Below are 26,567 nucleotides of genomic sequence, written 5' to 3' on the forward strand. Positions count from 1 at the left end.
AGGTAATGGTACATTCATATAAAGTTATAAGAAATAAGATGGAGAGAGATCGTGTATACATTACCAAGTTCCCCTTAATGGTGAGATACTCCAGAACTCCAGTACAATATCCCAGGCAGGATACTGGAATTGAGAGCCAAAGTACAGAACACTTCCATCACCACAGAGATCATTCCTGTTGTCCTCTTACGGCCCCATTCACTTGTTCCTCCCCACAACGTCTCCCTCACCCCGGACAACCCGTGATCGGTGTTCCATCTCTAAACAGTTTTCATTTTGAAAATATTATGTAAATGGAATTATGCAGTATGTCCTCTTTGGGGACTGGCTTTTTATTCAGGATAATTTCCTGACAATTCATCCTACTTGTTGCATTTATCAGTAGCTCTTTCCTTTTTACTGCTCTGTCATATTCCATGATATGGACGAACCACAGTCTGCTTAACTGTGGACACATTGAAAGTCAATCAGAGAAAGACAATTATCATATGATTTCACTCATATTGGAATTTCAGAAACAAAACAGAGGAACATAGGGGAAGGAAGGGAAAAATAAAAATAAGATGAAACCAGAGAGGGAGACAAAGCATGAGAGACTCTTAACCATAGGAAACAAACTGAGGGTCCCTAGAGGGGTGGGGGTGGGGGGAAGTGGTAACTGGGTGATGGGTATGAAGGAGGGCACGTGATGGAATGAACACTGGGTGTTACACACAACTGATGAATCCCTAAATTCTTCCTCTGTAACTAATAATACAGTATATGTGAATTAATTGAATTAAAATAAAATAAAATTATAAAAAAAGAGAAAGGAAGACATCTGAGTTGTTTTCATTTTGGGCTGTTACAAATAAATCTGCTATGAATGTTCACATACAGGTTCTTGTGTGAACATAAGTTTTCATTTCGCTGGGATAATGCCTGGAGTGCACAATTGCTGTATCATATTGTAGCAGCATGTTTAATTTAGCTTAGTGTTAGTTAGGAAACTGCCACACTGTTTTCCAGGGAGGCTGCAGCATTCTACACTCCCACCAGCAATATATGAGTGATTCTGTTTCTGTGCATGGTCACCATGGTCACCAATATTTGTTGTTGTTACTGTATTTTATTTTAGGCATTCTGATATGTGTGTAGTGGTATCTCATTGTGGCTTTAATGTGATGGCTAATGAAATTGGATCTTTTTTGCGTGCTTATTTTACATCTGTATTTGGTCTTAGGCTGTTCATATCTTTTGCCAATTTTTAATTAGATGAATGTGTGTGTGTGTTTAGTTTTTATCTGTTAAGTTTTGACAATTCTTCATTTATATTCTAGATGCTAATCCTTTGTTAGACCTTTTTACAAGGTCTTTTGCAGAACAAAAGTTTTAAATTTTGATTAGGTCCAATTTATCAATTTATCAATTTTGCATTTTATGGTTATTGCTTTTGGTATCTAGTCTAAGTAAGTACTCTTTGGCCGTAAATGCTAAAAATTTTCTTTTGTATTTTTATTCTAAAAGTTTTATGTTTTACATTTAAGTCCATGATCCAGGTTAAAATTTTGTAGAAGATTTGAAGTTTAGATCAAGGCTTTTGGGTTTTTTTGCCTATCAACGTACAATTCTCACACACTACTTCCTGAAAATGCTCTATTTCTGCCATTGAATTGCTTGGCACGTTTGTCAAGGATCAGTCGGGGAAATTTGTGTGAGTTTATATCTGAATTCTCTATTCTGTTCTATTGGGTCTATGAGTCTAACCCTCTTCCAGTATCCTACAAGCTTAATTTCCTATAGCTATATAAGTCTTGAGATTGGATGGACTGAATTCTCCCACTTGATTATTCTGTTTGAAAATTGCTTTCACTATTTTACTTTCTTTACCTTTCCATATAAATATTAGAGAAATCTTTATTCTACAAAAAGCTTGTTGGGATTTTGTTAGGAATTGCATTAAATCAATACTCAATTATCAAATATTAACATGGGAAGAACTGACATCCTTACTGTGTGGATTCTTCCAGTCCTTGAACATGGTAAATTCCTCCATTTGTTTAGATATCCTTTGATTTCTTCATCAGCATTTTGTAGTTTTCAGGATACAAGTTCTATACAGGTTTTGTTCTGTTTACATCTCTGTATTTAATTTTATTTTGGGGAATTTTAGTTATATTTTATTTTTTATTTTGGTGTCCATATGTTCATTGTGAGTATATACGGATACAATTATATTTTTGTATGTTTATTTTGTGTCCTATGACCTTATTATTTGAATTTGCTAATTCTAGGATTTTTTTCCTTTAGATTTTCAGGGATTTTTCTATGTAGGTGATAAATCATATACTGTGCAAATAGGGATAGTTTTATTTCTTTGCTTTTGATCTCTGTGCTTTTTATTTTCTTGCCTTGTTTCACTGGCTAAAATTTCCTGTACTGTGTTGAATAAGAGTGATGAGAGTGAACATCCTTGCCTTATTCCCCATCTTAGGGTGAGACTTTCAGCTTTTCATGGAAATGGTTCATTCCATAGAATTTGTAGATTATATGTGTGGAAAGTTATTCATAGTATTGTTCCCTTATTATTCATTTGATGTCTGTAGGGTCTGTAGTGATAGTCTCTGGTTTTTTTCCCCGATATTGGTAATTATTATCTTCTCTCTCTCTCTTTTTTTTCTTTCTCAGCCTTGCTAGAGATTTGTTCTTAAAACAAAACAAAACAAGCAAACAAACAAAAAACGTTTTCAAAGAACTGGCTCTTGGTTTCATTGATTTTCTCTATTTTTCCTCTGTTTTTAATTTCATTCATTTCTGCTCTTATTTTTCTTATTTTGTTTCTTTTACTGGTTTTGAGTTTATCTTGCTCATACTTTTCCAGATTGTTGAGCTGAGAACTTGGATTACTGATTTGCAATGTTCCCTCTTTTTCTAATTACTTAAATGCTATAATTTTCCTTCTCAGCACTGCTTTAGCTGTGCTCTACAAATTTTGATATGTTGTATTTTCACTTTTATTCATTTCAAAGTATTTTTTGATCTTCTTTGACCTGTTCTCTTTGACTCATTGATTATTTAGAAGTGGTTGTTTATAATTTCAAAGTGTTTGGGTGTTTTTCTGTTACCTTTCTGCGAGTAGTTTCTAGTTTGATTTCACTGTCATTAGAGAGCACACTCTGTGTGATTTTTATTGTTTTAAATTTTCTGAGGTTTGTTTTCTGGCCTAGGATATGGTCTGTCTTGCTACATACATGCCCTGTGGGTGCTTGAAAAGGATGTGTATTCTGCTATTGTCATGTGCAATATTCTGTAAGTTTGACTGGATCCCATTGGTTGATGGTCTTGTTGAGTTCTGTATCCTTGCTAATTTTTCTGTCCAGTCATCTTATCAATAGATTCTGGATTCTTTATGTTCCCTGTCTAGGACATATGAGGTGAAAGGAAAACTCAGGGGATTCACCACTATATCATTCTTCAGGTCCTGCAATTCCTCCACCATATACCTTCTTCTCTCTTTCAGTGTCTTCTTATGCTTGTCTTAATACATAGTTTCCAGAATTTTTAGTTGTACTTAGCAGAAATAATTGGGGAAAGTACATCAATTCTATCTTCCTGGAAGCACAACCATCATGTATTTTTTTAACCTTTGTCCCTCATGATATCATTGGTCTGCAGGTTATATCTGGTTTACAGGGATGTGATCTGAGGAGAGGGTAATATCAAGATCTTCCTTTGAGAATTTGGTTTTATTTCCTGCCTTCATTGTATCCAGGGTGTGGAATGATTCTATTTGGCTACATCTCTTCCATCATTCTCTCTGGACCAGATCTCTTGGGACTAGGTTTGACAGCCAAGCAGTAGTTTCTTGAATACATTTCTCTGAGCTTTTAATGTGACTACTTTAAAGACCAACTTTTCCCACAAAAAAACTCTACCTGTGGTTGTTGATAGAGCATATAATATAGTCCCTGGCCATAAGTTAAGTGCTCAGTAACTACGTTTTTTTTCTCATTAATATGGTTATTAAGGTTGCTTTGGATAAGTCCCTAGAGGATAAGAAATACTAAAGTTCTAGGACTTTGAACTTTACATGTCCCAAATCTTTTATAGAGTCATTTGTCTTAATATGTATATAACATACACAAAGTGCTTACATAGTGTGTAGCTTATAGTGAGCATTCAGTATATGTTATTTGCCTTTTCTTCTCTTTTTACTTTTAGATACTGGCCATTTGTTGAATTGAAGTCTTCTGTAAAGAGACTGTACCCCCTGATGCTTAAAAACACAGGCTCTTATATCAAAAACTCAAGTATCAATCTCAGCTCTGATACTTACTAAGTGTGAGACTTGGTCAAGTTGTTTAGCTTCATTGTGCCTTGGTTTTCTCACCTACAAAATGGGAACAATAATAGTAACTACTGAGAATTAAGATAATACTTCTAAAGAGCTCAGGAGAGTACCTTTAGATACACACGTGCTCAATCAATGTTGTGTTTCTGTTTTTGTTTTTTTTAATTATTCTATAGCAATGTGTTTAAGAGAGTTTTTTGGAGTCAAGGACTCTCTTATTTAAGTTTGTATCCTCAGAACCTAACATAGTGGTTGGTATGTAATAGGCACTTAAATGTTTCAGTGAACAAATATAGGAATGAATAATTGAATCAATTTGTCAAGAGACGAAATCTTAGAGGTAGCACAAAACCAATAGTCATTTCTGACTAATGGAGTTTCACAGGCTTATGAGAAGTAATTTTGGGAACGAGGTTCACTTAATGTATTTCTATACTTTAGCCTCAGCTCTTGCCACCATTGGGCCACCTACAGAGCTGATTACTTCTGAAGTCACTGCCAGAAGCTTTATGGTTAACTGGACTCATGCCCCAGGAAAAGTGGAAAAATACAGAGTCGTGTATTATCCTGCCAGGGGTGGAAAACCAGAGGAGGTAATAAGGAGACGATATTTTCAAACTATTATTTTCATTCTTTCAAGTCTTCCACGGTAGTGAGGACAAGACTGAAATGCATGTGATTATTCTGTCACAAACATTTAAAATTCGTTGGACTGAAATATATTTCCAAGTTTCTACTTTATTCTCCCATCTCTCAGGTTATGGCATTCATACTTTCTCCTCCCATCTCTATCCAATAACCCTCAGAATGAGTCATGTGTTCATTTCTAACACAACTTATTTTGACTTTTTTTCCTTTTTAAAATTATTAAGTTCTAAAGCAGAAGGAATCAGTAGTTCATTATATGGCCAGAACCCCTTTTTCCTATTCATGTAGTCTTTCTACTTTGGGAGTGGTCTGAATTGTCTGCCTTATTGAAGACTGTGTGTTCCAAATTATGTGGTCATATAGTCCTCTAAGGTTTGAGATTTCTGGGACATTGGTGGAGATTAGTGCAACTGAGAAGCCATAATAAAGCATCTGTGGCTGGGCTTTTTCATGGTTTGGCCATCACAGGAGAGAACGTGTATTGAGAGATGATTGATTGGATTTTTCCCATTTCCTACCTTTGACATAGCAATCACAGGGAATATGTTAAAATGTGATGAAATCTCCCCCCCCCCCCCCTTTTTTTTGAAGTGCAAACCTTTTGTTGTTCCAACCTTTGGTTGACCTCAGCATGTTTCACAGTATTCGTCCATATTATGGCAAGATTTTTAAATTTTTTTAAGTGTTCAAGAAGTAGATCAGGGAAATTTAAATCATCTGGACTGAAAAAGAAGTCAGAGTGCTTCCAATACCTCTATCTTTTTCATGACTAATAAGTCTGTTAAATGCTTCCCAAAACTCCATGGAAAAATATCACATGTCAATTTTAAGTGGAGGTGGTTAAGATAACAATTAGCCTGGGAAAGACACTCTCCATCAGATATAACTTAATAAGGGACTTTTGGACATATTTCATAAAAGGTGCATCAATTCCCGGAGGAATTCAAGGAGAATTGACTGCCTCAGTGGAAAAGACGATGTGGCACAAATAAGAAAATATTGAATGATGTGTTCTTGCTAGAGATATTTTGCTCTTTGGTTTCAATTCTGCATGTCAGATATTCCATACTCTCATTCCTCGAACTGTTCTTTAATCAGGTGGTGGTGGATGGAAGTGTGTCTTCCACGGTGTTGAAAGGCTTAATGTCTTTAACTGAATATCAGATAGCAGTCTTCGCAATATATGCTCACACGGCCAGTGAAGGCTTACGGGGAACCGAAACCACACGTATGTATTGAGTTCTACCCCACGTCTGACCTTGTACAGCATTGCTTAGGTGGCCTTTCTTAAGTTGGAATTCTGCTCAGGTTGTATTGATGGCCATCCTAAATCCAATTCCTAGGCAATGGTTGTGGTGCTCTATGCGATATGGGTCCATGTTGTAGTTGCAGTTTGCAAGTGCTGCATATTCAGAGGAATATTATAGACCTCTGCTTTGATAAGGAGAGAGCAACCTTGGTGATGAAGGACACAAAATATATGTATTCACTTAATAAGCAAGTATTTAGTGAATGTGTATTGTGAACTAATTTAACTACCGACTCATTCATGTCTCCTCATTGTGTCTGCGTGGATGGGTATATATTCATTCACATATTTGTTCATCCAGCCACACATTCTGTCATTTACTAAGTGACACAATGACTGTTTAATAGCTGCCTCATGGCAGACGCTTGGCAAGGGCCATAAGACAGTGGTCAGAATAGTCTCCTTGCTCTTGACTGGCTCCCAGAGAAACGTGCCCATCACTGTAGTGGGATATAAGAAACTAGAAGATGTTGTTCCTGCTTTTAAACATTCGCTATGTTTGCCCTCCTGGAAGGGGTTGGCATGACTGTGTGAACATATTTAAGGATGAATATTATTTGAAAAGTAAACTATGTTTACTTAGTAGATAGTAACACCTAGATACTTTGAAATAGACAAGCATACTGATAAATGGCTGAACATTAATAAAAAAATCTCTTGCAGTTGCTTTACCCATGGTTTCTGATCTTGAACTATATGATGTAACCGAGAACAGTCTGAGGGCAAAATGGAATGCAGTGCCTGGAGCATCGGGATACCTGATTCTCTATGCTCCTCTCACGGAGGGTCTGGCTGGGGATGAAAAAGAGGTAACCACCTGCTGCCTACTAGAATCCTAGAATCTTTGACTTCCTGAAAATGGCTTTTTTTAATTCTAAAAGTTAAATGTATAAAATTTAGAAAATTTACATTAGTTAAAAGGGGAAAATCACTTGTAATCCCCCCACCTAGAAATAGCTATTGTTAATATTTACTTAAGTCCTTTTTAATGCATTTTTTTAAACACAGAAAATGGGAATGGTTTTGTAGTCTCCTGTTTTTATTTTGTTTATTGTGAATATCTTTTCATACCACTAAATAATATTTTATATGGTTGTTTTAAATGGTGCTATAGTATTACATTGTTTTTTTGTATCAGGACATGTTTAATAAATTACACGTTATTGGGCATTTAGATAATCTGTTGAATAAATATGCTTTTGTGATCATTCTTAACATATAACTTTGCAAGGTTGTCAGATTATTTCCTTAGGATAAATTCCTAGAAATGGAGTTCATCTTTTCCAAAGGGCATGCAAAGGCTTATGCTAAGTATTAGCAAATGATTTTACAGAAATTTGTTATAATTTATATTGATGTATGCAATTCACAGATGGTTGTTTCCCCATATGTACACTGACTTAGAAAGTTTTTTTCCTAATTTGAGAAGTAGAAAAATGGATTAGCATGGATTTTTTTTGCATTTTTTCCATTTTAAATGATGAATCTTTGACTTTCAAATGATTTATTTTAGGCTTTGTTTTTAATTTATAAGGAATGATTACTATAATATAGATATTCAAGGAATGATGAGGAAATATCTGTAACACTTGGGAGTGTTTGACTAGGCAGATAGAGTGGTCAAGAGGGAGTTCAGAACTCAAATCTTTACTATTGTCTAAACATTGTCTTTAACATTGCTTCTGGTGACAGAAATGTTTAGGGCCAAAAATATGGTGAATCTGAGTGTCAGGAACAGAGCATTGGTGACATGTTTTTGTTTGTTTGTCTTGTTTTCGCCTAATGTTTAGAAAGCTTTAGTTCATTTGGATTTAATGTTGATCTGAATTATTTTGGCAGAAGGGAGACAAAAAAATGAAGCTAGAAAGATGATCAGCTTCACCAAGAAGGAAAAAATAAGAAAGAAAGTAATACCAGTTCACACCCAGTAGATTAGCAGTTTTTAAAGTTTAGTAATAATTGCATATTAGTGAGCATATGGGAAAAAGAATTATTCATGTAAATTGGTATGTGAATTGGAGAATTTTGAAATAATTTGAATAATTTGAAAGATATCATCAAGTTGAAGATATGTATAACCTTTTAAGGAATATATCATAAGGAAACCTCCTGCAAGGCTTTTTGGGATGCAAGCATTTGTTCAAAACACAATGTTGCAAACGATTGACATGTTCATCAATAGAGGGATGGAAAATAGCAGAATATTTACACAAAAGAATACCATAAAGGAATTAATAATGTCATCTCTGTCCCTGCCCATCAACCTGGATACACCTTGAAACAGAATATTGACAGAAAAAAAAAGTTGCAAAAAATTATGTTGATATGATTCCCTTTATGTACATTGTTAAACATACAGAACTGTATGTTATTTACAGATACATACATAGTAGAAGTAAATAACTGGATCAGTAAGATACACCTCAACATTAGGGTAGAGATAGGGAACGGAAAGAATGAGAAAGAACTTCTGTTTTATCTGAATATGTTAGCTCTTTTAAAAATAAGATCGGAAGACATTGGGAGGGTATGTGCTATGGTGAGTGCTGTGAATTGTGTAGGACTGTTGAATCACAGACCTGTACCTCTGAAACAAATAATACATTATATGTTAAAAAAAAGAAGATAGTAGAAGGGGAAAAATGAAGGGGGGGAATCGGCGGGGGAGACGAACCATGAGAGACTATGGACTCTGAGAAACAAACTGAGGGTTCTAGAGGGGAGGGGGTTGGGGGATGGGTTAACCTGGTGATGGGTATTAAAGAGGGCATGTACTGCATGGAGCACTGGGTGTTATACGCAAAGAATGAATCATGGAACACTACATCAAAAACTAATGATGTGATGTATGGTGATTAACATAACATAATAAAATAAAATTTAAAAAAATAAGATCAGAAGTCAATATGACAAAATGTTCATATTTATTAAATTTGAGTGGTGGGTGCAACAGGGTGAATCACATTCATTTCTCTACATTTATTTTATATGTGTGGAAATATTTCAGAATTAAAATTTCTAATTTGACAATAACATTGGCACTTGTGTGATTGGAGACTGACTCTGGAGATATTTTTCTTCCTTCCAAAACAAAAATAAAACCATGCTGTCAGGCAGTTGTCACACAACTGAGAATGTTGGCTAGTTTATTTGACTCCAAGGGTCAGAAAAGTCATCCCGGAATCAAAAAGCAAATTGCCACGTTGGATGTCAAGGTGGATTGATCTCTTCTGCAACCTGGAAAGAACTTGCAGTCCAAGTGCACGGGCCCCTTTGTTGAATGGGGCAACAAAACTGGTCCAGCTCAGTCAGGCTTGAAGTGAAGACTGGGCACCCAGCCAAGGGACTGGTTAAAATTAGCCAGTGATGAGAGATGCCCACTTGGCTCTGTCCCCAGCTTGCTGACCTAGAGCTTATACTCTTTCTAGACAACATTTCTGACTCAGTTCCACCCACACTCTTCTGAGGACTAAATTTGTGACTCTGTTATTCTGGCTGAGATTACTACTTGTCCAGATGTAAAGCGTTATCCTAAAACAGCATGCATGGGTACGTTCAGTTTTGTATGGCTCCATGGCACCTGTTCCTAATATAAAATGACACCAGACAATGAAAAATTATGGCTGAAGCGTTTGAATAAGGGGTTGTGAGGACACAAAATCTTACTCCACGAAGTCTCACCTTTACTCAGCCACACTCTGATCAACATGAATGGTACACATTGGCTAACGATCTGATAACATGTGTTCTTTTCAGATGAAAATTGGAGACACCCACACAGATATTGAATTGAGTGGGTTGATGCCCAATACGGAGTACACAGTTACAGTTTATGCCATGTTCGGAGAAGAGGCCAGCGATCCTGTCACAGGCCAAGAAACCACACGTGAGCAGCTCAGTCATTCAGAGGAAGTACTGGAATAAAAGCCCAAATACCTGTTGGGATTCTAAACTGGGAATACTGGCTTAGGTTGAAACCCCTTAGGAGCTAATTGTAACTTAAGAAAATGTGTATTTTATTTAGTGGCAGGAAATATACCAGTTGATTAAAAAAGGAGGGGGATGGTCCTAAAAAAAATGATGTCTGTGGGTACCTGTTCCTAGGACTGGCATTTTTATCCAGAAAGGAAACTAGACATCGTTCCACCCAACTGCTAAATTTAACTGAACTCCAGAAAAATTTGGAGCAAAGCGTACACAACACTTAAAATAATTATATTGCTTTTCTCTCTCCTATACTTTCTCTCCAGCCCCTGAAGTATTAAGAGAGTCACTAAACTCTGTAGGCTCTTTATGGCCAAATAGTCAATATGTATTGAATGAGTGAAAAGAATTGGTCTTTTCACCAATTTTCACTTTTTTTTTTTTTTTTTAAAGATTTTATTTATTTATTTGACAGAGAGAGACACAGCGAGAGAGGGAATACAAGCAGGGGGAGTGGGAGAGGGAGAAGCAGGCTTCCCACGGAGCAGGGAGCCCGATGCGGGGCTCGATCCCAGGACCCTGGGATCATGACCTGAGCCGAAGGCAGACGCTTAACGACTGAGCCACCCAGGCACCCCCCAATTTTCACTTTTTGCTAATTGGGTGAAGAAGCATCGTACTTTGTGGCGATGGCTGACAACTGTTATTTTTTGTCTTCTAGGTGTTTGCTTTGTTGGCTCTCTCAGCCCTCTATCACAGGCTCATGAATCGATCGATTGATTGATTGCCTGGATTTAACTCTAACTGCTCTTCTGTTCCTACTAACTGTGACCTTGGCCAAGTTACCTCAGTTTTATGACCTATATAATGGGGATATTATAATCTCCTTGCAGGCTATTGTAAGGGTTTAATGAGAGACATGAGTTATAACGATCTGTTCCAGAGCATCTCAGACTCATAGAGCATGTGATAAACCTTAACAGTTGGTTGTACTATAAGCCTGTAAAAGCTCATGAAACTCAAAAATTATTGACAAATTTTAATCTGTTGAATCAGGAGAGGGCCCTTGAAGAAGTACAGAAAACCATGGAATTGATAGGAATCTGCAGAAATACTAATGCCTCTTCATATAATTTTAGAGCAACTGCAAAGTGTTCATTTTTACACCTTCCCACAAAGCCAGTGGGATTTATCCAGGGCAGGCCTCCTACTCATGGAGTCAACAAATATATATATTGAGAACTTGCTACACTGGGGATAAAGCCGGGAACAAAATTAATCCCTAATCCTCTGAGGTTACAATATATGGAGGGAGAGAGACAGTAGATCAATAAAATCACAATATAAGAAATAAACCAGGGACGGGAGTTGGGGATGGGGTGGAAGCATTATTTTACGGACGGTGATCCTGGAGGGCCTCAGTGGGAAGGTGACCTATGTTCAGAAACCTGAACGTTGGATGACTCAAGGGTTTTTGGCCTGAACAATAGGAAGGATGGAGTTTCCATTTGTTCAGAGGGAGAGATTGAGAGAGAAGATTGGAAAAGTTGGCAGGAGTCAGTAGTTCGGTTTGGGACAGGTTAAGTTGAAAATGCCTAGTAGATCCCCAAGTAGAGAGGACAGAGGCCATCAACCTCGCTTTACACGTGGGACATTGTGGAGAAGACCAGCAGAGTGATTTGCCAACATCGAATTACAGTTGAATGAAATAGCTAAGATTTAATTTCAGGTGCCTTGGTTTTTGATCCATTAAGTTTCTTATTTATAGCAGGCTGTAATAATAGCATTGATTGGAAAAGAAAGACACAGAAAATGTACCTAAATCTTATTTATTTCTAAGCACGTGTAACTTATTAATACTATTCATTCCTTACAAGGAAAGTTTTTTTCTTTGTTAATTTGTTCATTTTCTTTGTTGTAAGTTATTATCTGGGTAAAATTTTTCATATGTGAGTCGTTTAGAAATCAAAGATGCTGGGGTGGTGGTTTTTTTTTTTTGGCTTTTTTAGGTGTATGTTATTTAACATTTTAATTATTTTCTATTCCACTTACTGCAAAGTGCCTTTAAGTCCACCAAGAAACCTGAGAATCTCCAATGTTGGCTCGAACAGTGCTCGGTTAGCCTGGGACCCAACGTCAAGAAAGATCAGTGGTTATCGAATTGTATATAACAATGCAGATGGCACGGAAATTAATGAGGTAAGCTGTGGATCACAATATCTATTTTTTTTTTTTTTTTTTTTGGTGGGTGTATGTTAGCTTTTTCTGGCTGCATAACCGATCATTCCCAAAACTATAGTGGCTTAAAACAATACAAATTGTTTATTTTCTCTCACAGTTTCTGCCAGGAATTAGTGCGTCAACTACTTGGATCTATATTTCTGGCTTGGGGTCACTCATGAGATCATTGCCAGATAGTGGCTGGTGCTGATGTCATCACAACGGCTTTTCATTCAAATGTCTGGTGCCTGGTCTGGGAAGACTGGATCAGCTGGGAGCCAGAGCAGCTCTCCGTGTCTCTAACTAGACTCTTTACAGGATCCCTCCAGCATGGCAGTTTTAGGGACTTGTTACATGCTGGCTCAGGAGTCCCCAGACATGTGTCCAAAGAGACAAAGAGAAAGAGAGAGAGAGAGAGCACTAGGTGAAAGCTCTGTCACCTTCAGTTACTCAGGAAGTCACAGAATACCACCTCCACCCCACGCCACTGGTAGGAGATATCACAAGTCCCCACATGGATTCAACATGAGGAGGAACACAGGTCCCACCTATGGTGAGAGGCAGGTGGGATGGGAGATATATGTTGATGTGGCCATCTTTGGAGTATATAGTCTGCCCCAGTGCAAGGAGGTGGGGAAGTAGGTATCTTCCTAGATGTTGTAAACTAGAATTAATGTCAGTGTAGCCCACTTTATCTCTCTGCTTTTGAGTAAACTACCATCTGAAAGATGCTAGTTAGATGAGTTAAATACAAAACTGAGTAATTCAAGTTTTGTGTAGGAAGATACTTTAAAATAGCAGAACTTCCTAGAACTCATGAAGATACAGTATCTTATGCTCAGTCACTAATAACTTCTTCACAAATAATAATTTCTCCACAAATTCCTTCCTTGGGAATATATTTTAACAGGATGGATAGCAAAGTTATTATTATTTTTCCTCAGCTTGATCCAAGAAGTTAAGACCAAGAGGGAAATATGTTGGATTACATCACTTCTATTTTCTGACCAGATGAAGAAACTATTTTCATTTGCAGAGACAAACTGTTTCCTACAATTAAATCCAAGCAGTATTTTGCAGAATGCCCCCTCACATGGGACATTGGATAATGAATGCAAAATACTGCACATTTGCTAGTATTTGATATTTGTATATATTGTGAAATGATCAGCACAAGAAATGTACTTAACATCCATTAAAAAAAATTATAGCTGTTGTGGCCTCTTATGGTATTTTAGGTTATTTGCCATTATAAAGAATGACCCCAGACTAATATATTTGTTGAGAACTACATGTGTTTTTTTGTAATGTTTTTCTTGGAGATGCATTTGGCACTTGCTATTTCTAATTTGTATTGTGCTGGGAAATTAGAAAACTATATTTGGTAAAACTGAATTTAAAACATGAGAAAATGGTCTATGAATTAAAATCTGAGAAAATTTTATTTGAGTAAAATACATAAACAATATGTGGTTTTGTAGCATTTCCAATTTGACTGGTGTGTATATGTCTGTGTGTGTGTGTGTGTTCTTATTTCTTAATTCTTAACCATGCCATTGAGACTAAATGTTGCTAGACAAATGTCTTTTGTCTAAGTGTGATATTACTTTGCCTAATTTTGGAATATATGATTTTAAGGGTGAGTATTCCTACTATATTTTGCTTTAACTTGGGTTAATTAAGCTTTTATTTATAGGCAATGCTATAGTTGGGTTTTAGGAAGCTTCCAAAACATTCTGGAATGAACTTTAAAATGTCCCAACCAAAATCTACTTAGTTATGTAACCTGCCATTGATCATAAGCTTTTGCTTTTGACTCAATTTATATTTCTCTGATTTACTTCCTGTTCCTCCCATCTTCCCTCCTTCACTTCCTCTTTCTCCCTTTTGTCTTTTCTGTATTATCCCTCTCTCCAACTGCTTGGAGACCAAGGTAGAAAAATGAAACAGGGCACCCAAATGTCAATGGTGATGATGGTGATGGCAGCTAACCCATGTTGAGTGCTTACCTTGAACCAGCCACTGTTCTGAGAGTTTACAGAGAGCCCCTCATGCAACCCTTAGAGAAAACATGCTGAAAACATGGCTTGTCAGCTGAGGACAGGGCCATCTCAGAGAGCATGTGCTGGGAGAGGATTTGGGGAAATGTGCAAGCAGGATGGAAAACTAAAGTGCTGCCATTTGAGTTTTATAAATGAAAGGCCAGTTTTTAGACTCAGACGCAAGTCCAGTTCCCGACAGCTATGACTCAACAAGAGAGCCCAGAGCGGAGCCCAGTCCCTTGTTCCTCATCAAGGACTCTTTCTTTATCCATCCCAGAATTAGACTGAAATTAAGCTTTTAGGCCAGACTATTTGAAAATTTTTCAAAAATAGTTATATAACCATGAGATCATGGTCATTTGTTATCATTTTCTCAAATTCTTCTCCTACATCTTAAAAGTACTACCAACAAAATCAGTTCCAGAACTCAGTCTAAAACATAATATAACTAATAAAAATAGATTACACCTTAACGTTGTCATTTGATGGAATAAAATAATCAGTAGTTAATGCATAAAATATGGTCTGTTCAAAGTCAAATAATGCTTTAATAAATAAAAGAGATCTTTTCAACAGATATATATATATATGTTTCAACATGTATGCTGAAAAGATATGTATGTATATACATATGTATCTATGTACATATATAAAAGGGGAAAACTGTGTGTGTATATACACACTTTTTCCCTTTTTGTCTCTTGGTGTACCAAAGAAAGTTTGATTTTTAACTGCTTTGTGTATGTTTGGTATCTTCATGAAATGCCTATTTGTCACAGATTTGGGACTTAGAAGTCAAGGCATAACTACCCATTCCAGCTAATAGATTTATGTCCTGGAAGTTAGTTTAGGTCTTTAGGCCTTCCATTCCTTGTTTGTAAAATAGCTATTATAAATACCTAGGGTTTAGTGGGGGGAAGAGGGGGCTAAACACGACAATGAATGTAAAGTTCTTGATATGTTGTAAGTGCTCAGTAAACCCAGCTATTATAATCCAGAACAACAGAGGCAATATGTAAATATCATTTAGAAGAACATGTCTTGAACTCCTATTTTAAATACGGATTTGTCTTTTCTGTGAGTTTAATGAAGCCATACTGTGCATAGGATTTTGAGTCCTATAAAATACTTGTGTTGACGCACTGGGTACTAGCTGGTTTTCCATTGGCAAGTTCCTTAACTTTTCAGAGTCTCATTTTCACCATCTTCAAATTAAGGGTAATAATTAGCTACTCTACAAGGTTGTGGACTACTGGTTAAAGGAACTAATACACAGGAAGCATGCAGACAATACCAAAACCAAAGTAAACATTAAATGCTAAGAATGACCTATAATATTATCAGACCCAGATTCAGAAGAAGATAATCAATATTTTCAGTTCACTCCTGTAACTAATACCCTGGCTTAAAATAATAATCCATGATTATGCAACCTGGGCAGAGCTCAGCTGGACAGCTTGGCTCTGCTGATCCATGTGGTGTCAGCTGAGGTGACTCTTGCATTCATGAGGGAGCTTGACTGAGCCAGAATTTCCAAGATGACTTCACTTCTCTGTCTGGTATCTCAGCAGGGGTGGCTGAGGTTGGTTGGCCCTCTCTAGAAGAGTGGCTAAGGGTTCCAAAAGGATGAAAATGGAAGCTCCTTCCCCCAAGACTCACACTCTCTTTTTTGACCTGCATTTGATTTCTTAGCGATGTATATGGTTTCTGGATTGCTCTGAGTTCTAATGAGCCCTTTATTATCTTTCTTAAAAATGATCTTTGATGCCTCCTCTGTTCACTCAAAAACAAATATAATTCAACATGCAGTACTGAAGAAGCTAAACAAGGTCCTGCCCTGGAGGGGCTTACCCTCTACGCAGGAGAAAATAAATATATAAAATAATCGCAGGCTGTGTTTGGTGCTGGGAGGAAACAAACAAGGGCAGTGTTAGGGGATAGCCCTACTGAGGTAGGTGACAAGAGAAACCCCCTGTCAGGAGGTAAAAGTTAAGCACAGTCCTGAGAGATGGCAAAGGTCTAGTTTTGAAAAGAGCTAGGATCCCAAAAAGCATGAATTGCATGTGCAAAGGCCCTGAGGTGGGAAAGACACTACCTGAGAGGTCAGTGTGGTTGGAGCCCAGCGGGTGATTCAAATTATGGCAAGAAAAGGGAGCACTGCTCCAGATTATGCAAGACCAAGAGGTCATCGCAGGATGCTTGGTTTTGATTTGGAAGGCAACAGAGGTAGCCAAGGAAGGTTTTAAGTAGGACAGTGACACATTTTATATTTTGGTAAAGGTCACATTGACTGCCGTGAGCAAATCCATACAGTAAGCTTAGTCACCTTCCCCTTAACCTCAGGTGCTATCAAGTTTAGTCACTGATAGTATTGTAAATAATGGATCTTATTGATATTGCTCTAAATACCTCTTGAAAACATTTTAAATGGTATCTTTTTTTGGCAGAGTCTGCTATCAGGTAAATAGGTTCATTTCTTCCATTCCTCAGCATCTTATTATTAAGTGCCTCCCCTACAGGGGTTTTGGAAGGGTTAATCGAGACAATGTACAGAAAATGCTTAAGTCAGGCACCATTTACTTGGTCTAGAATATGCCCCCAGTGCTATGTAGCTCAGCGGCCCAAGATCCAAACTTTCAGTGATAAAGCTGTGTGTGTTTTTTCTCTTCATCGAGGATGGCTTTGCTCAGGGCTCTGTGTTCTAAATCCTGCTTCCATTTCTTCTTACTTTATGGTTTCTTTCTTCATTCTTTGCTGTTCCCTTTCTAATCCTTCCTATACCCTGGGTCCTTATCCTTAACACTTCATCCCTTATGTACTCTAAAGAGATTGGTACATATTTTTCCCAAATAAATCTCTCTGTGGAAGATAAAGGAATATTTCAAATGTTTACTACGATCTTTGGTGTGAATACCGCCTGATTCTTCCCCTGCATGGTTGCTCATCGGGGTAGCTCTTACAGGAGTTATTGTGTGATACTTAGTCATGGGTCAGGGAGCCCAGCCAGTGAAGCCACAAACTGGCTGCTCCTAGCAGATCAGGCTGGAAACGTTATATGTATTTCTGGTAGCATTGTCAGGTGTGTGTACTTTCCCTTCTAGATCTTTAACGAGTGGAAATAACATTGTTTGCAAAGATGTCCTCAGAATTAACGGAGAGGTAATCTATTTAAAGGTGAAGATTAGAATTGTGTAATACAGAAGCTGACTGGTTCTAGAATTCGGTAATATTTTGGAAGTCTTTATAGCTCTGCTGCCAGGCCCAGTGAACTACAGACAATAAGGAAATGCCTTTTGTTTCCTGTGTCTGGAGAGTATCGGATGTAGCTGGTCCGACTTCTCTGTTTTGCAGGTTGAAGTCGATCCTGTTACTACCTTCCCTCTGAAGGGCTTGACGCCGCTCACGGAGTACACTGTGGCCATTATCTCTATCTATGATGAGGGGCAGTCGGAGCCTCTGACTGGAATTTTTACCACGGGTAAGCCTTATTACGGTTTGGAAGTTTCCAAGAGTAACCATATAGAAACCAGAAGCTGGAGCAGTTTCCTCAACTGTGATTTTGAAGAGATTGCATTTTGATCTTTGTGTTGTATTATTATTATTTTTAAAGATTTATTTGAGAGAGAGAGAGAGAGCACACACGTGCTCATGTGTGGGGGGGAGGGGCAGGGGAAGAGGGAGAGAGAGAATCTCAAGCAGGTTCCCCACTGAGCACAGAGCCCAAGACGGGGCTCCATCTCATGACCCTGAGATCACGACCTGAACCAAAACCAAGAGTTGGATGCTTAACCGACTGAGCCACCCAGGCGCCCCTACGTTGCATTAACAACTGAACAATTAGGTGACTAGAATGTGTACTGCTTAATTATTTTCTATCAAAGCAAGGGAAAGAGAGGACAGATCATCTAAATTCAAAAGGTCCCAGTTAAATAAATGTGTGTACTCTTCTATTCCTAATCTTACACCATTTCTTTTGTTCTATGGGTCTAAAAATTTCACAGCTTTCTTCTGTTTTCATATGCATGTATGTTAAGTTGAACTTCCAAAATTGCTGATACCCAACAATTTTTTGACCTGCAAGAATGACAGTTTCATACTATGTAACCTAAGACATCAATCTGTAGCCAATAATGTATTCATGCAGCCTGATATATTAATACAACGGTATGGAATCTTTTAAATACTAAAATAAAAAACATAAGGCATGACTGCATGATTTTCCTTTTCTATATATACTCTGTAGTCAATAAATACAAAAATTTTTTGCCTCTTGGTGGCAACAATTCTATTGTTTGCTTTCTGAACTTAACATTGCTTTGCTTGGGAAAACAATTGAGTGCTGTACTGAGGACAGGAGGAGCTATTTTGGAGAGAGAAGAAATATGCTCCATTGAGAAATAATGTTGACAGAAAAAAGTTCAGTAATTCCACAAAACTTCCTGAGGGCTAACTCCAGTTGGGATTCTCCTGGTGTCCTGTGAAAGAGTTTTAAAATCTCTAATTTCAGGGCGCCTGGGTGGCTCAGTGGGTTAAACGTCTGCCTTCGGCTGAGGTCATGATCCCTGAGTCCATGATCCTGGAGTCCCGGGATCAAGCCCCATGTTGGGCTCCCTGCTCAGTGGGGAGTCTGCTTCTCCCTCTCCCTTAGCCCCTCCCCCTGCTTGTGTTCTGTTTCTCTCTCAAATAAATAAATAAAATCTTTTAAAAAATAAATAATAAAATCTCTAATTTCAAGTAATAAAAATCAATGACTGAGAATGACTGACACACAGTTGGATGTCGGGCTCTTGTACATCCCTGAAGTATGAAACTGTGGAAGGTCTGATGAATCATCTTTCACTTCCGATGGCACCCATATGTACAAGATTAAAAGGATGTCAGTTCTTCTTTAACTTATTACAAGGGGATAATTTAAGCACAAAAGCAAATAAAACTAACAGGGACATCTCCCAGACCTTGAGGACACCAATTTGTTAATTTCCTCAACATAATGAGAAAATAATATCTTGGTAAACTAATGAATAGGACACTCTTACTTTTTATAGTTCGTGAAAAGAGCCAAATAGAGAATCTAAGAGTTCTGGAAATTACTGGAAGACTTTAAAAACTGTGCTGTGTCCATGGTCTTCCTGATTTATACTGTGGGTAAATGCTGGCTGCAGAAACTTGAGGTCCCACTGGGCTGATGGGCATGGCTTTCTCAGCTTCCATGTGCTTTCCTAAAGCCAGGGGTTCCTCAGAGAGCCTTCTTCCCACAGCCCTGGGAGCTGCTTGAGTTTGGCTTCCTTGCCTTCTCCATTCTCTGACAAAGTCTCCTTCCTTGGCTCACAGAGGAGGTTCCAGCCCAGCAATACTTGGAAATCGATGAGGTGACGACAGATAGTTTCAGAGTGACCTGGCATCCCCTTTCAGCTGATGAAGGGCAGCACAAGTTGATGTGGATTCCAGTCTATGGTGGGAAGACTGAAGAAGTGAGTTGTCTGAAATAGACTGAAAAGTAATCTGGAGCATTTTCTCTGGAAGTGGATACCCACTGCACATTTGAGTTGGTCTTCACTTTAGAAGAGATTGAGAATCCCAGAAGTAATTAATATTTTGCCTGGCATGGAGTTTTATAAATGTCAAATCATATGATTTTTCTAAGATTAAAATGGCATTTTTTTGGCTAGGGTCTTCGTCACATATATATTTTCAGGTCCTTTGACTTTTATAAATGACATTGAATAAAAAAAAATTTCAACTAGTACTTTTGCAATATTAATAGCTTGTTTGTTGAGGGAATGGAAAGGAATTAGGTCTCTACTTTGAATTTAAAATTGAATTCAGTGGCCCTGGAGTTCTTTATGCTTAGTTGTTTCTTGCTTATGCTCAGGATGACTTTTTTTCCTTTTTATTATTTTTTCTTAACTTTCACTGCTATTCCAGTAAACCCAGTTACTAAGCACCAAATGCTTTTCAGGTTCTCCTGAAAGAAGACCAAGACTCACATGTTATTGAAGGCCTGGAGCCCGGCACTGAATATGAAGTGTCGCTCTTGGCCATAATGGATGATGGGAGCGAGAGTGAGGTGGTAACCGCTGTGGGGACCACACGTAAGTGTCGGTCTGGCTGAGGGGACTTCACCGGTGGCCATCATCCATTCTGATACCCTCCCCCGCCCACCTGGTTGCCTGCCCATCCACCTTATTCCTGCCTACAGAGGCTTCCATTTCTCTATATCCCCCAGAGTTCTTCATGTGCTCTCACCTTTTTAATGAAACTGCTATGTGAAGCATATGAGAATCCTAGGCTATCACCATAAAGGCAGAGACCATATCTGTCTTGTTCACCATTATGTCCCCAGCAGTAGCATAATGCTTGTTATATTTTAACTGTGCAATAAATACTTGTTGAATGGACGGATGGATGGGTAAAATAGTTTATAAGTGAATAAATGAGCGAACAAATAAGCTGAGGGCAAGCATGTCCAAGAGCTTTTGGAATTTCCCAAGTCAATCTTGGTTCCAAGAATCTTGTATAAAATGCACTCGCTGATTCATTCATCCCTTCATTTTTTAAATATGAGCTATTAACCACATATTAAATTTTCTTTGATGAGGTTCCCTGGAATCAGATTCTGAGACAGAAAATTGCATCCAGAAGGTTAATTGAAGACTGTAGTTGGGAGATACATCTGTAAGGAAGTAAGGATGGCAGGATGAGGCATAGGGAGAAGCTCAAACTGAGCCTTTGGCTAATTCCATGAGAGTTCTGGACCTGGGATGACCCTCCGCAGTTGTCCCAAACTGAGTCAATGAGGCTGAGCCTTTGTATCCCTGCATCTCCAGTATTTGGAGGTGGGCCATCCCATAACAGAGTCTGTGACCTCAGGTGGGGGGCAGTTCCCAGAGCTCTGAGCCATTGGCAGCCAGTATTCCAGAAGCTGGTGATGAATGTGTTGACCCTGAAGAGGGGCTCTGGGCGGAGAACCACACAACTGCTCCAATGCGCTGGTTGCCCAGGGTGAATACATGACATAGAAAATGCACTTACTCTCTTCCTTGGTGGTCTTGTTTGGCTGCCCTTTCACAGCATGATCTACAGCACTGTTTATTTTCCTTTAATTACCATGGTTATGCCCCATTTCACAGTAACAGGAGGTTTCACAAAGTTATATGTGTAATTCAAATGTTTATCTGAAGGCTAGTATCTGTGGTTAGAAACATTCACTTCTTTGGGGTTCAGTTTCCTTATCAGCAGAATAGGTATCACGTCTGCTTTATTTACAGCTCATTTCTTCTTTCTTGCAACCAGAGTCAAGGTGGTTGGGAGAAACAAGTGAGATAATATAGGTGAAATTTTCTTTGAAAACTATAAAATGCTATACACAAATGTGTAGTTATGATCATTACAGAATTTTAAAGTAATGAATATTTTTTTAGTTGACAGTTTTTGGACCGAACCATCTACGACCATAGCCCCCACCAGACCTGTGACGTCAGGTAAGGACAAATAGAATTTGTCCCCATTTACCCATAAGAAAAGTTTGATTTAAACAGAAGTTATGTTGTCCCAGTTTTATTTATTTTACATTATTATTTAGGAATGGGGCCTTCCAATTCAAATTTTATTCCTCTTAGAACCTCTCAACCTTTCCTTAGCCCTAAATGCCATGAGCCTTTGGACTTCACTGTGACATCTCTACCTGTTCCATCTTTGTTTTGGGTTCCTATTTAGTCTTTCAGAGAATGTTCACATAGCACAGCCCAGGACTTTATTCCTTCTCTTGATTACAGTGACTTCTATTGCCGTCTGTTGAGAATTACTCACATCATGGTGTCCTTGCATTTCTGTGGGTAACCGAGACCTGGCTGGTCTAATGGGCTTCCCACCTCAGCTATTTTCTCTTTCAACTTAACTTTCGCCTCCCTCACCCCCATTATGATACACCTTCCAACTAGCTGTCAGAGTCAACTAGGTGAAACACAAGTTTGATTATACTGCTTTTTTTCCCACCTAAAACCCTCAGTGGCTCTCCATCACCCATTCATTCATTCACTGATTCATTCATTCTCCAGTTAATCTTTATCGAGCCCTTCTTTAGCACAGTGCCCCAAATCTCTTTATCATAACATCCAAGATCCTTCTGCTTTTCTTCTTGGACTCAATCATATTTTCCAAGCTCTCCCATTTCCTCCTGCCATCTAGAACTCCTAGCCCTGAAGGTGAGACATTGCCTCTCATTCCCACTACCTGGTACCCTCCCCCAATTTTGCCTGCTAAATGTCACTCTCTTCCCTCCTCTGTGACTTTTACTGTTTTTGTCAAGTGTTCATCCCTGTGTATCTCAAAGGCCTAACACAGTCTGACATAAAGGAAACACTCAGTGAATGTTTGCTGAGTGAATGGATGAATGAAGAGAAGAAAGAATCACTGGAGATGGACAGAGTGAAATGAAGTCAGATGGGATAAAGGAGGAAGCCAGCATCTCGGGAGAGGAGAAGGAGTGTGTCAGAGAGCATGGGTGAAGGAGTTTGGACAGATATCAGAGGAAGGATAATATCCACATGGGCTGAATGGATAGAGGCAGCCATGGTGAGAGATGTGTGCTTTGAGTGACAGGTGTTGAAATAGAAATGAGGGAACAAATGAATAGGATGTATGTTGGATGCTGGATCATACACTGAGGCTGACCCCATCTGGTCCCTCATTTTTGCTTCTCCAGCAGAGCACTGGTGGGAGGTGTTTGTGGGCATGCTCCCCTGGAGGCTCCCCTTGCCCAAGGACTTCTCCCCAGTTCCCTTTACTGATATATATATATATATATAGTTTTGAGGGGTCCATGGTCCACCTTGTAAGTATCTCTTAAACTCATTTCTATCTGCTACCTGTAGATATGATGCCCACCCCCACCCCCGCCATTAACCACTAAAGCTGAATTGTTCTTCATATGACTCTACATTAGAGAGATATATTAAGTGATATTTGTTGCCATGTCCGCAGACGGTCTCTAGAGCTCATTTTGGAATATGATGGGTTAAAAGTTCTTTAATCCTTGGTTGTGCTTATTCCAGTTTTCCGAACAGGAATCAGAAACCTGGTTGTAGATGACGAAACCACTTCTAGCCTGCGGGTAAAATGGGACATTTCAGACAGCAGCGTGCAGCAGTTCAGGGTGACCTACCTGACTGCTCAAGGGGACCATGCGGACGAAGTGGTAGGAACGGTCTGTATATGTACAACTGCCTAGAAACCATGCAGTTCCCTGACTAACAGAGCTAATGAGGCTGTCTCCAGAGATCCGTGCAAACTGGACTGCTCATTTCTTGGTGACTCTACCATCTCCAGAAACTAATGTTTTCTGTTCACGCAGACTTCACTACTGGTTTCTTGATGACCTTTCTATCTCCAAAACTAGCTCCACATACAACTTGCTTCAAATTGAGCAAGCTTCTGAACCTTGTCTCCCATGCTGCTTCTGCTGCCCTGACAATTGGTTAGAGCACCAAAGTTGGGTCAGACGTTGTCCACTGCATACCGTCACTGTGTGTATATACAGTTGACCCTCGAACAACACGGGTTCGAATTGCGCAGGTCCACTTATATGTGGATTTTTTTTGATAGATACAATACAGTCCTGTGTATGTATTTTCTCTTCCTTGTGATTGTCTTGATAACATTTTTTTCTAGCTGACTTTATAGTAAGAATACATCATGGAATACATACAACATACAAAAATATGTGTTAATCAACTATTTACACAAATCGGTAGGGCTTCTTGTCAACAGAAGGCTATTGGTAGTTAAGTTTTAGGGGCGTCAAAAGTTATACATGGATTTTGGACTGTGCAGGGGCTCACCAGCCTTAATACCTGTGTCGTTCAAGGATCAACCACACACATATATAAACTTCTAACATATAGACTTTTAATATATACACATATACTAAACTTCTTTGCCCTTGGGAATATGATTAAAAGTTTCTATGCAAAGCATGCATGAAAGGTTGTCTTTATATAGTTGAAGTGTTCCTAATAAGAGAACATCCATTAATACATAGTTATGTATTTCACTGACATCAACTCATTTTCGACAGTTCTATAGTCATTTCTAACTTATTCTTAAATCTGACTGTTTCCCTAAGGGGATTTGGATTTTTATATGCTGAGTTTTCTTTGTTTCATCTAATTTGTTTTTTTATATTAAAAACCTGGGTACACTTTGAGTCATGGCCTTCCCGTGTTTTCTTAATTGACACCACATCATTCCTTTTATTCAAGAACCTGAACATTGTTTCCTGGATGTGCTTCCTATCAGACCAGATAACTCCAGTTTGCATCTAAAGGAAATTTTTCTTTTTAGTCATGGACTATGCCTTCTTTAACCTCATATTACTTGTATTTCTTGCCCCCTACTGCATTATTTTGAGACACTCTAGGAAAGACATCTCCAAATTCATTATTGCTCAATGAATAACATTATTATCCTTTGTTCCTCCTCCTTACATATAAAGCCTTTGATGAAAAATTATTTTCATTTATGTGCTTACATAAACAATTATTTGAGCCTAAAATTGTCTCAGGAAAGTATTTAATTTCAGGCTGATAGAGGACTTGTTACAGAGCACAATGATACCCTTCGGAATAAGTCAGGTGCACGGTGAATAACCAGAAGGTCCATGAAATTGGTCTGGGGTACTTTTAGAAGGTTGATGGACACTTAAACAAATTAAATTGAGTTATAAATTCACTCAGATCATACATTTCAAATGACCCACGATTGAAAAATTCAAAATAAGATTGTACTTAACAATGGTAACTAGGGACATAATTTGGATGTTTCATTTGCCCTGTTATTGTCCCATATTTTAATTTAGTTCCTAAAAATGAGACCCATAAAAACTTCCCAGAATAAGAGTTTTGTTTTTTATTTCTACTCTTTCCAAGAAACATATTAAGCTTCTTGCTAAATTATCTTGCAATTTGGGAAGACTAACAATTTAATCTCATGCATGTACTTGTAAGTTATGCAAGTTAAAATAATAATAATATTTACTTTGGGTTGTCTCTAGATAATATTCCCTTTACTAGTTTCTTTCATTTCACACTGTTTATTTTGAAACACTTGGACACCTACATGAAGGAAAAAAAAGATCAAAAGTCTGAAACACACATGTGGCCCCAGTTAAGCAAACCCTTCATAAAAATGAAAAATATTGATAAATTTGGTGGTGATTATTTACTGTGCAGAAGTGTTTTTGCTAAACCGAAGAAAGTACTGTGGAATTTTAAATATCAAGCTCCTCTACCGAATTCCACTTGAATTGGATTTGTACACACTTAATTTACAGGCATATTTTCAGGGACCCAACTGAGGATTAATTGAGAATTCATATCTCAGTGTTTAGAAAATGTTACTTCTACATCAGTGTATTATTATTATTAGAGACAGAAAGTGGGTGCATCTAGATTTAGATTATAAAACAAAAATAGGGAGGCAGTTGCAAATCTGTAACAAAATTCAAAGGCCTTGAACTCCCAACACCAAATGAGTATCTTTAAGTAATAATGCATGACAGAGAAAGGCAGAGAGCTAAAGCACATTATAAAAGTGAGAAAGTTGTGTCCAGATAAGAGAAATGCCTCTTACCGTCTTACCAAATTTTCCTTAACTATAAAAGCTGATTAGATTTGCTTGAGGAAATGATCAAATGAGAGCATCGTATTCGTCTGTAACATTAGTAAACAAAGTAAAACTTCAGTATATGGAAAACAAGGAGAATTCAATTTCCTTTTCCAATCGAGTAAGTGAAGTATTCATATATTTGCTAAACCTAATCAAATCTACCAAATATTTCCAATAAAAAGCTTTTGAACTTGCAGAAAGTAAAGCTACTTGACCAGCAATGACTTTGCCCTGAATTTGTTGTCAGAGTATGGAGGTCTCACACTTCTTTATTTGTGAAAGGCTGATCAGGATTTCAGACTTTTCTAGAGCCTAGATGTCAACATCCATAACCATGACCTGAATTCTGATTTGCAAGAAATGTTCCAGAACACGTATACTCAGCGTGTGGCTCTGTCTCCTACAAGATAAGTTCGGATAGTAAGATTAA

General features: G+C 38.1%; 1 protein-coding gene across 1 annotated transcript in view; it reads left to right on the plus strand.

The window, feature by feature from the left end:
- The window catches only part of COL14A1 (collagen type XIV alpha 1 chain), a 209,517-nt gene that overhangs the window by 64,634 nt on the left and 118,316 nt on the right, over positions 1–26,567 (plus strand). The window contains exons 10-19 of the mRNA XM_032415699.1: positions 4,772–4,923; positions 6,077–6,206; positions 6,951–7,096; positions 10,044–10,173; positions 12,271–12,410; positions 17,825–17,951; positions 19,805–19,944; positions 20,433–20,565; positions 21,895–21,954; positions 23,527–23,669. Of these exons, the coding sequence (XP_032271590.1) occupies positions 4,772–4,923; positions 6,077–6,206; positions 6,951–7,096; positions 10,044–10,173; positions 12,271–12,410; positions 17,825–17,951; positions 19,805–19,944; positions 20,433–20,565; positions 21,895–21,954; positions 23,527–23,669 (1,301 nt within the window). The remainder of the gene's footprint in view (positions 1–4,771; positions 4,924–6,076; positions 6,207–6,950; positions 7,097–10,043; positions 10,174–12,270; positions 12,411–17,824; positions 17,952–19,804; positions 19,945–20,432; positions 20,566–21,894; positions 21,955–23,526; positions 23,670–26,567) is intronic.

The sequence above is a fragment of the Phoca vitulina genome, unplaced genomic scaffold (assembly GCF_004348235.1).
Source record: "Phoca vitulina isolate PV1807 unplaced genomic scaffold, GSC_HSeal_1.0 scaffold18, whole genome shotgun sequence".
Classification (NCBI taxonomy): Eukaryota; Metazoa; Chordata; class Mammalia; order Carnivora; family Phocidae; genus Phoca; species Phoca vitulina.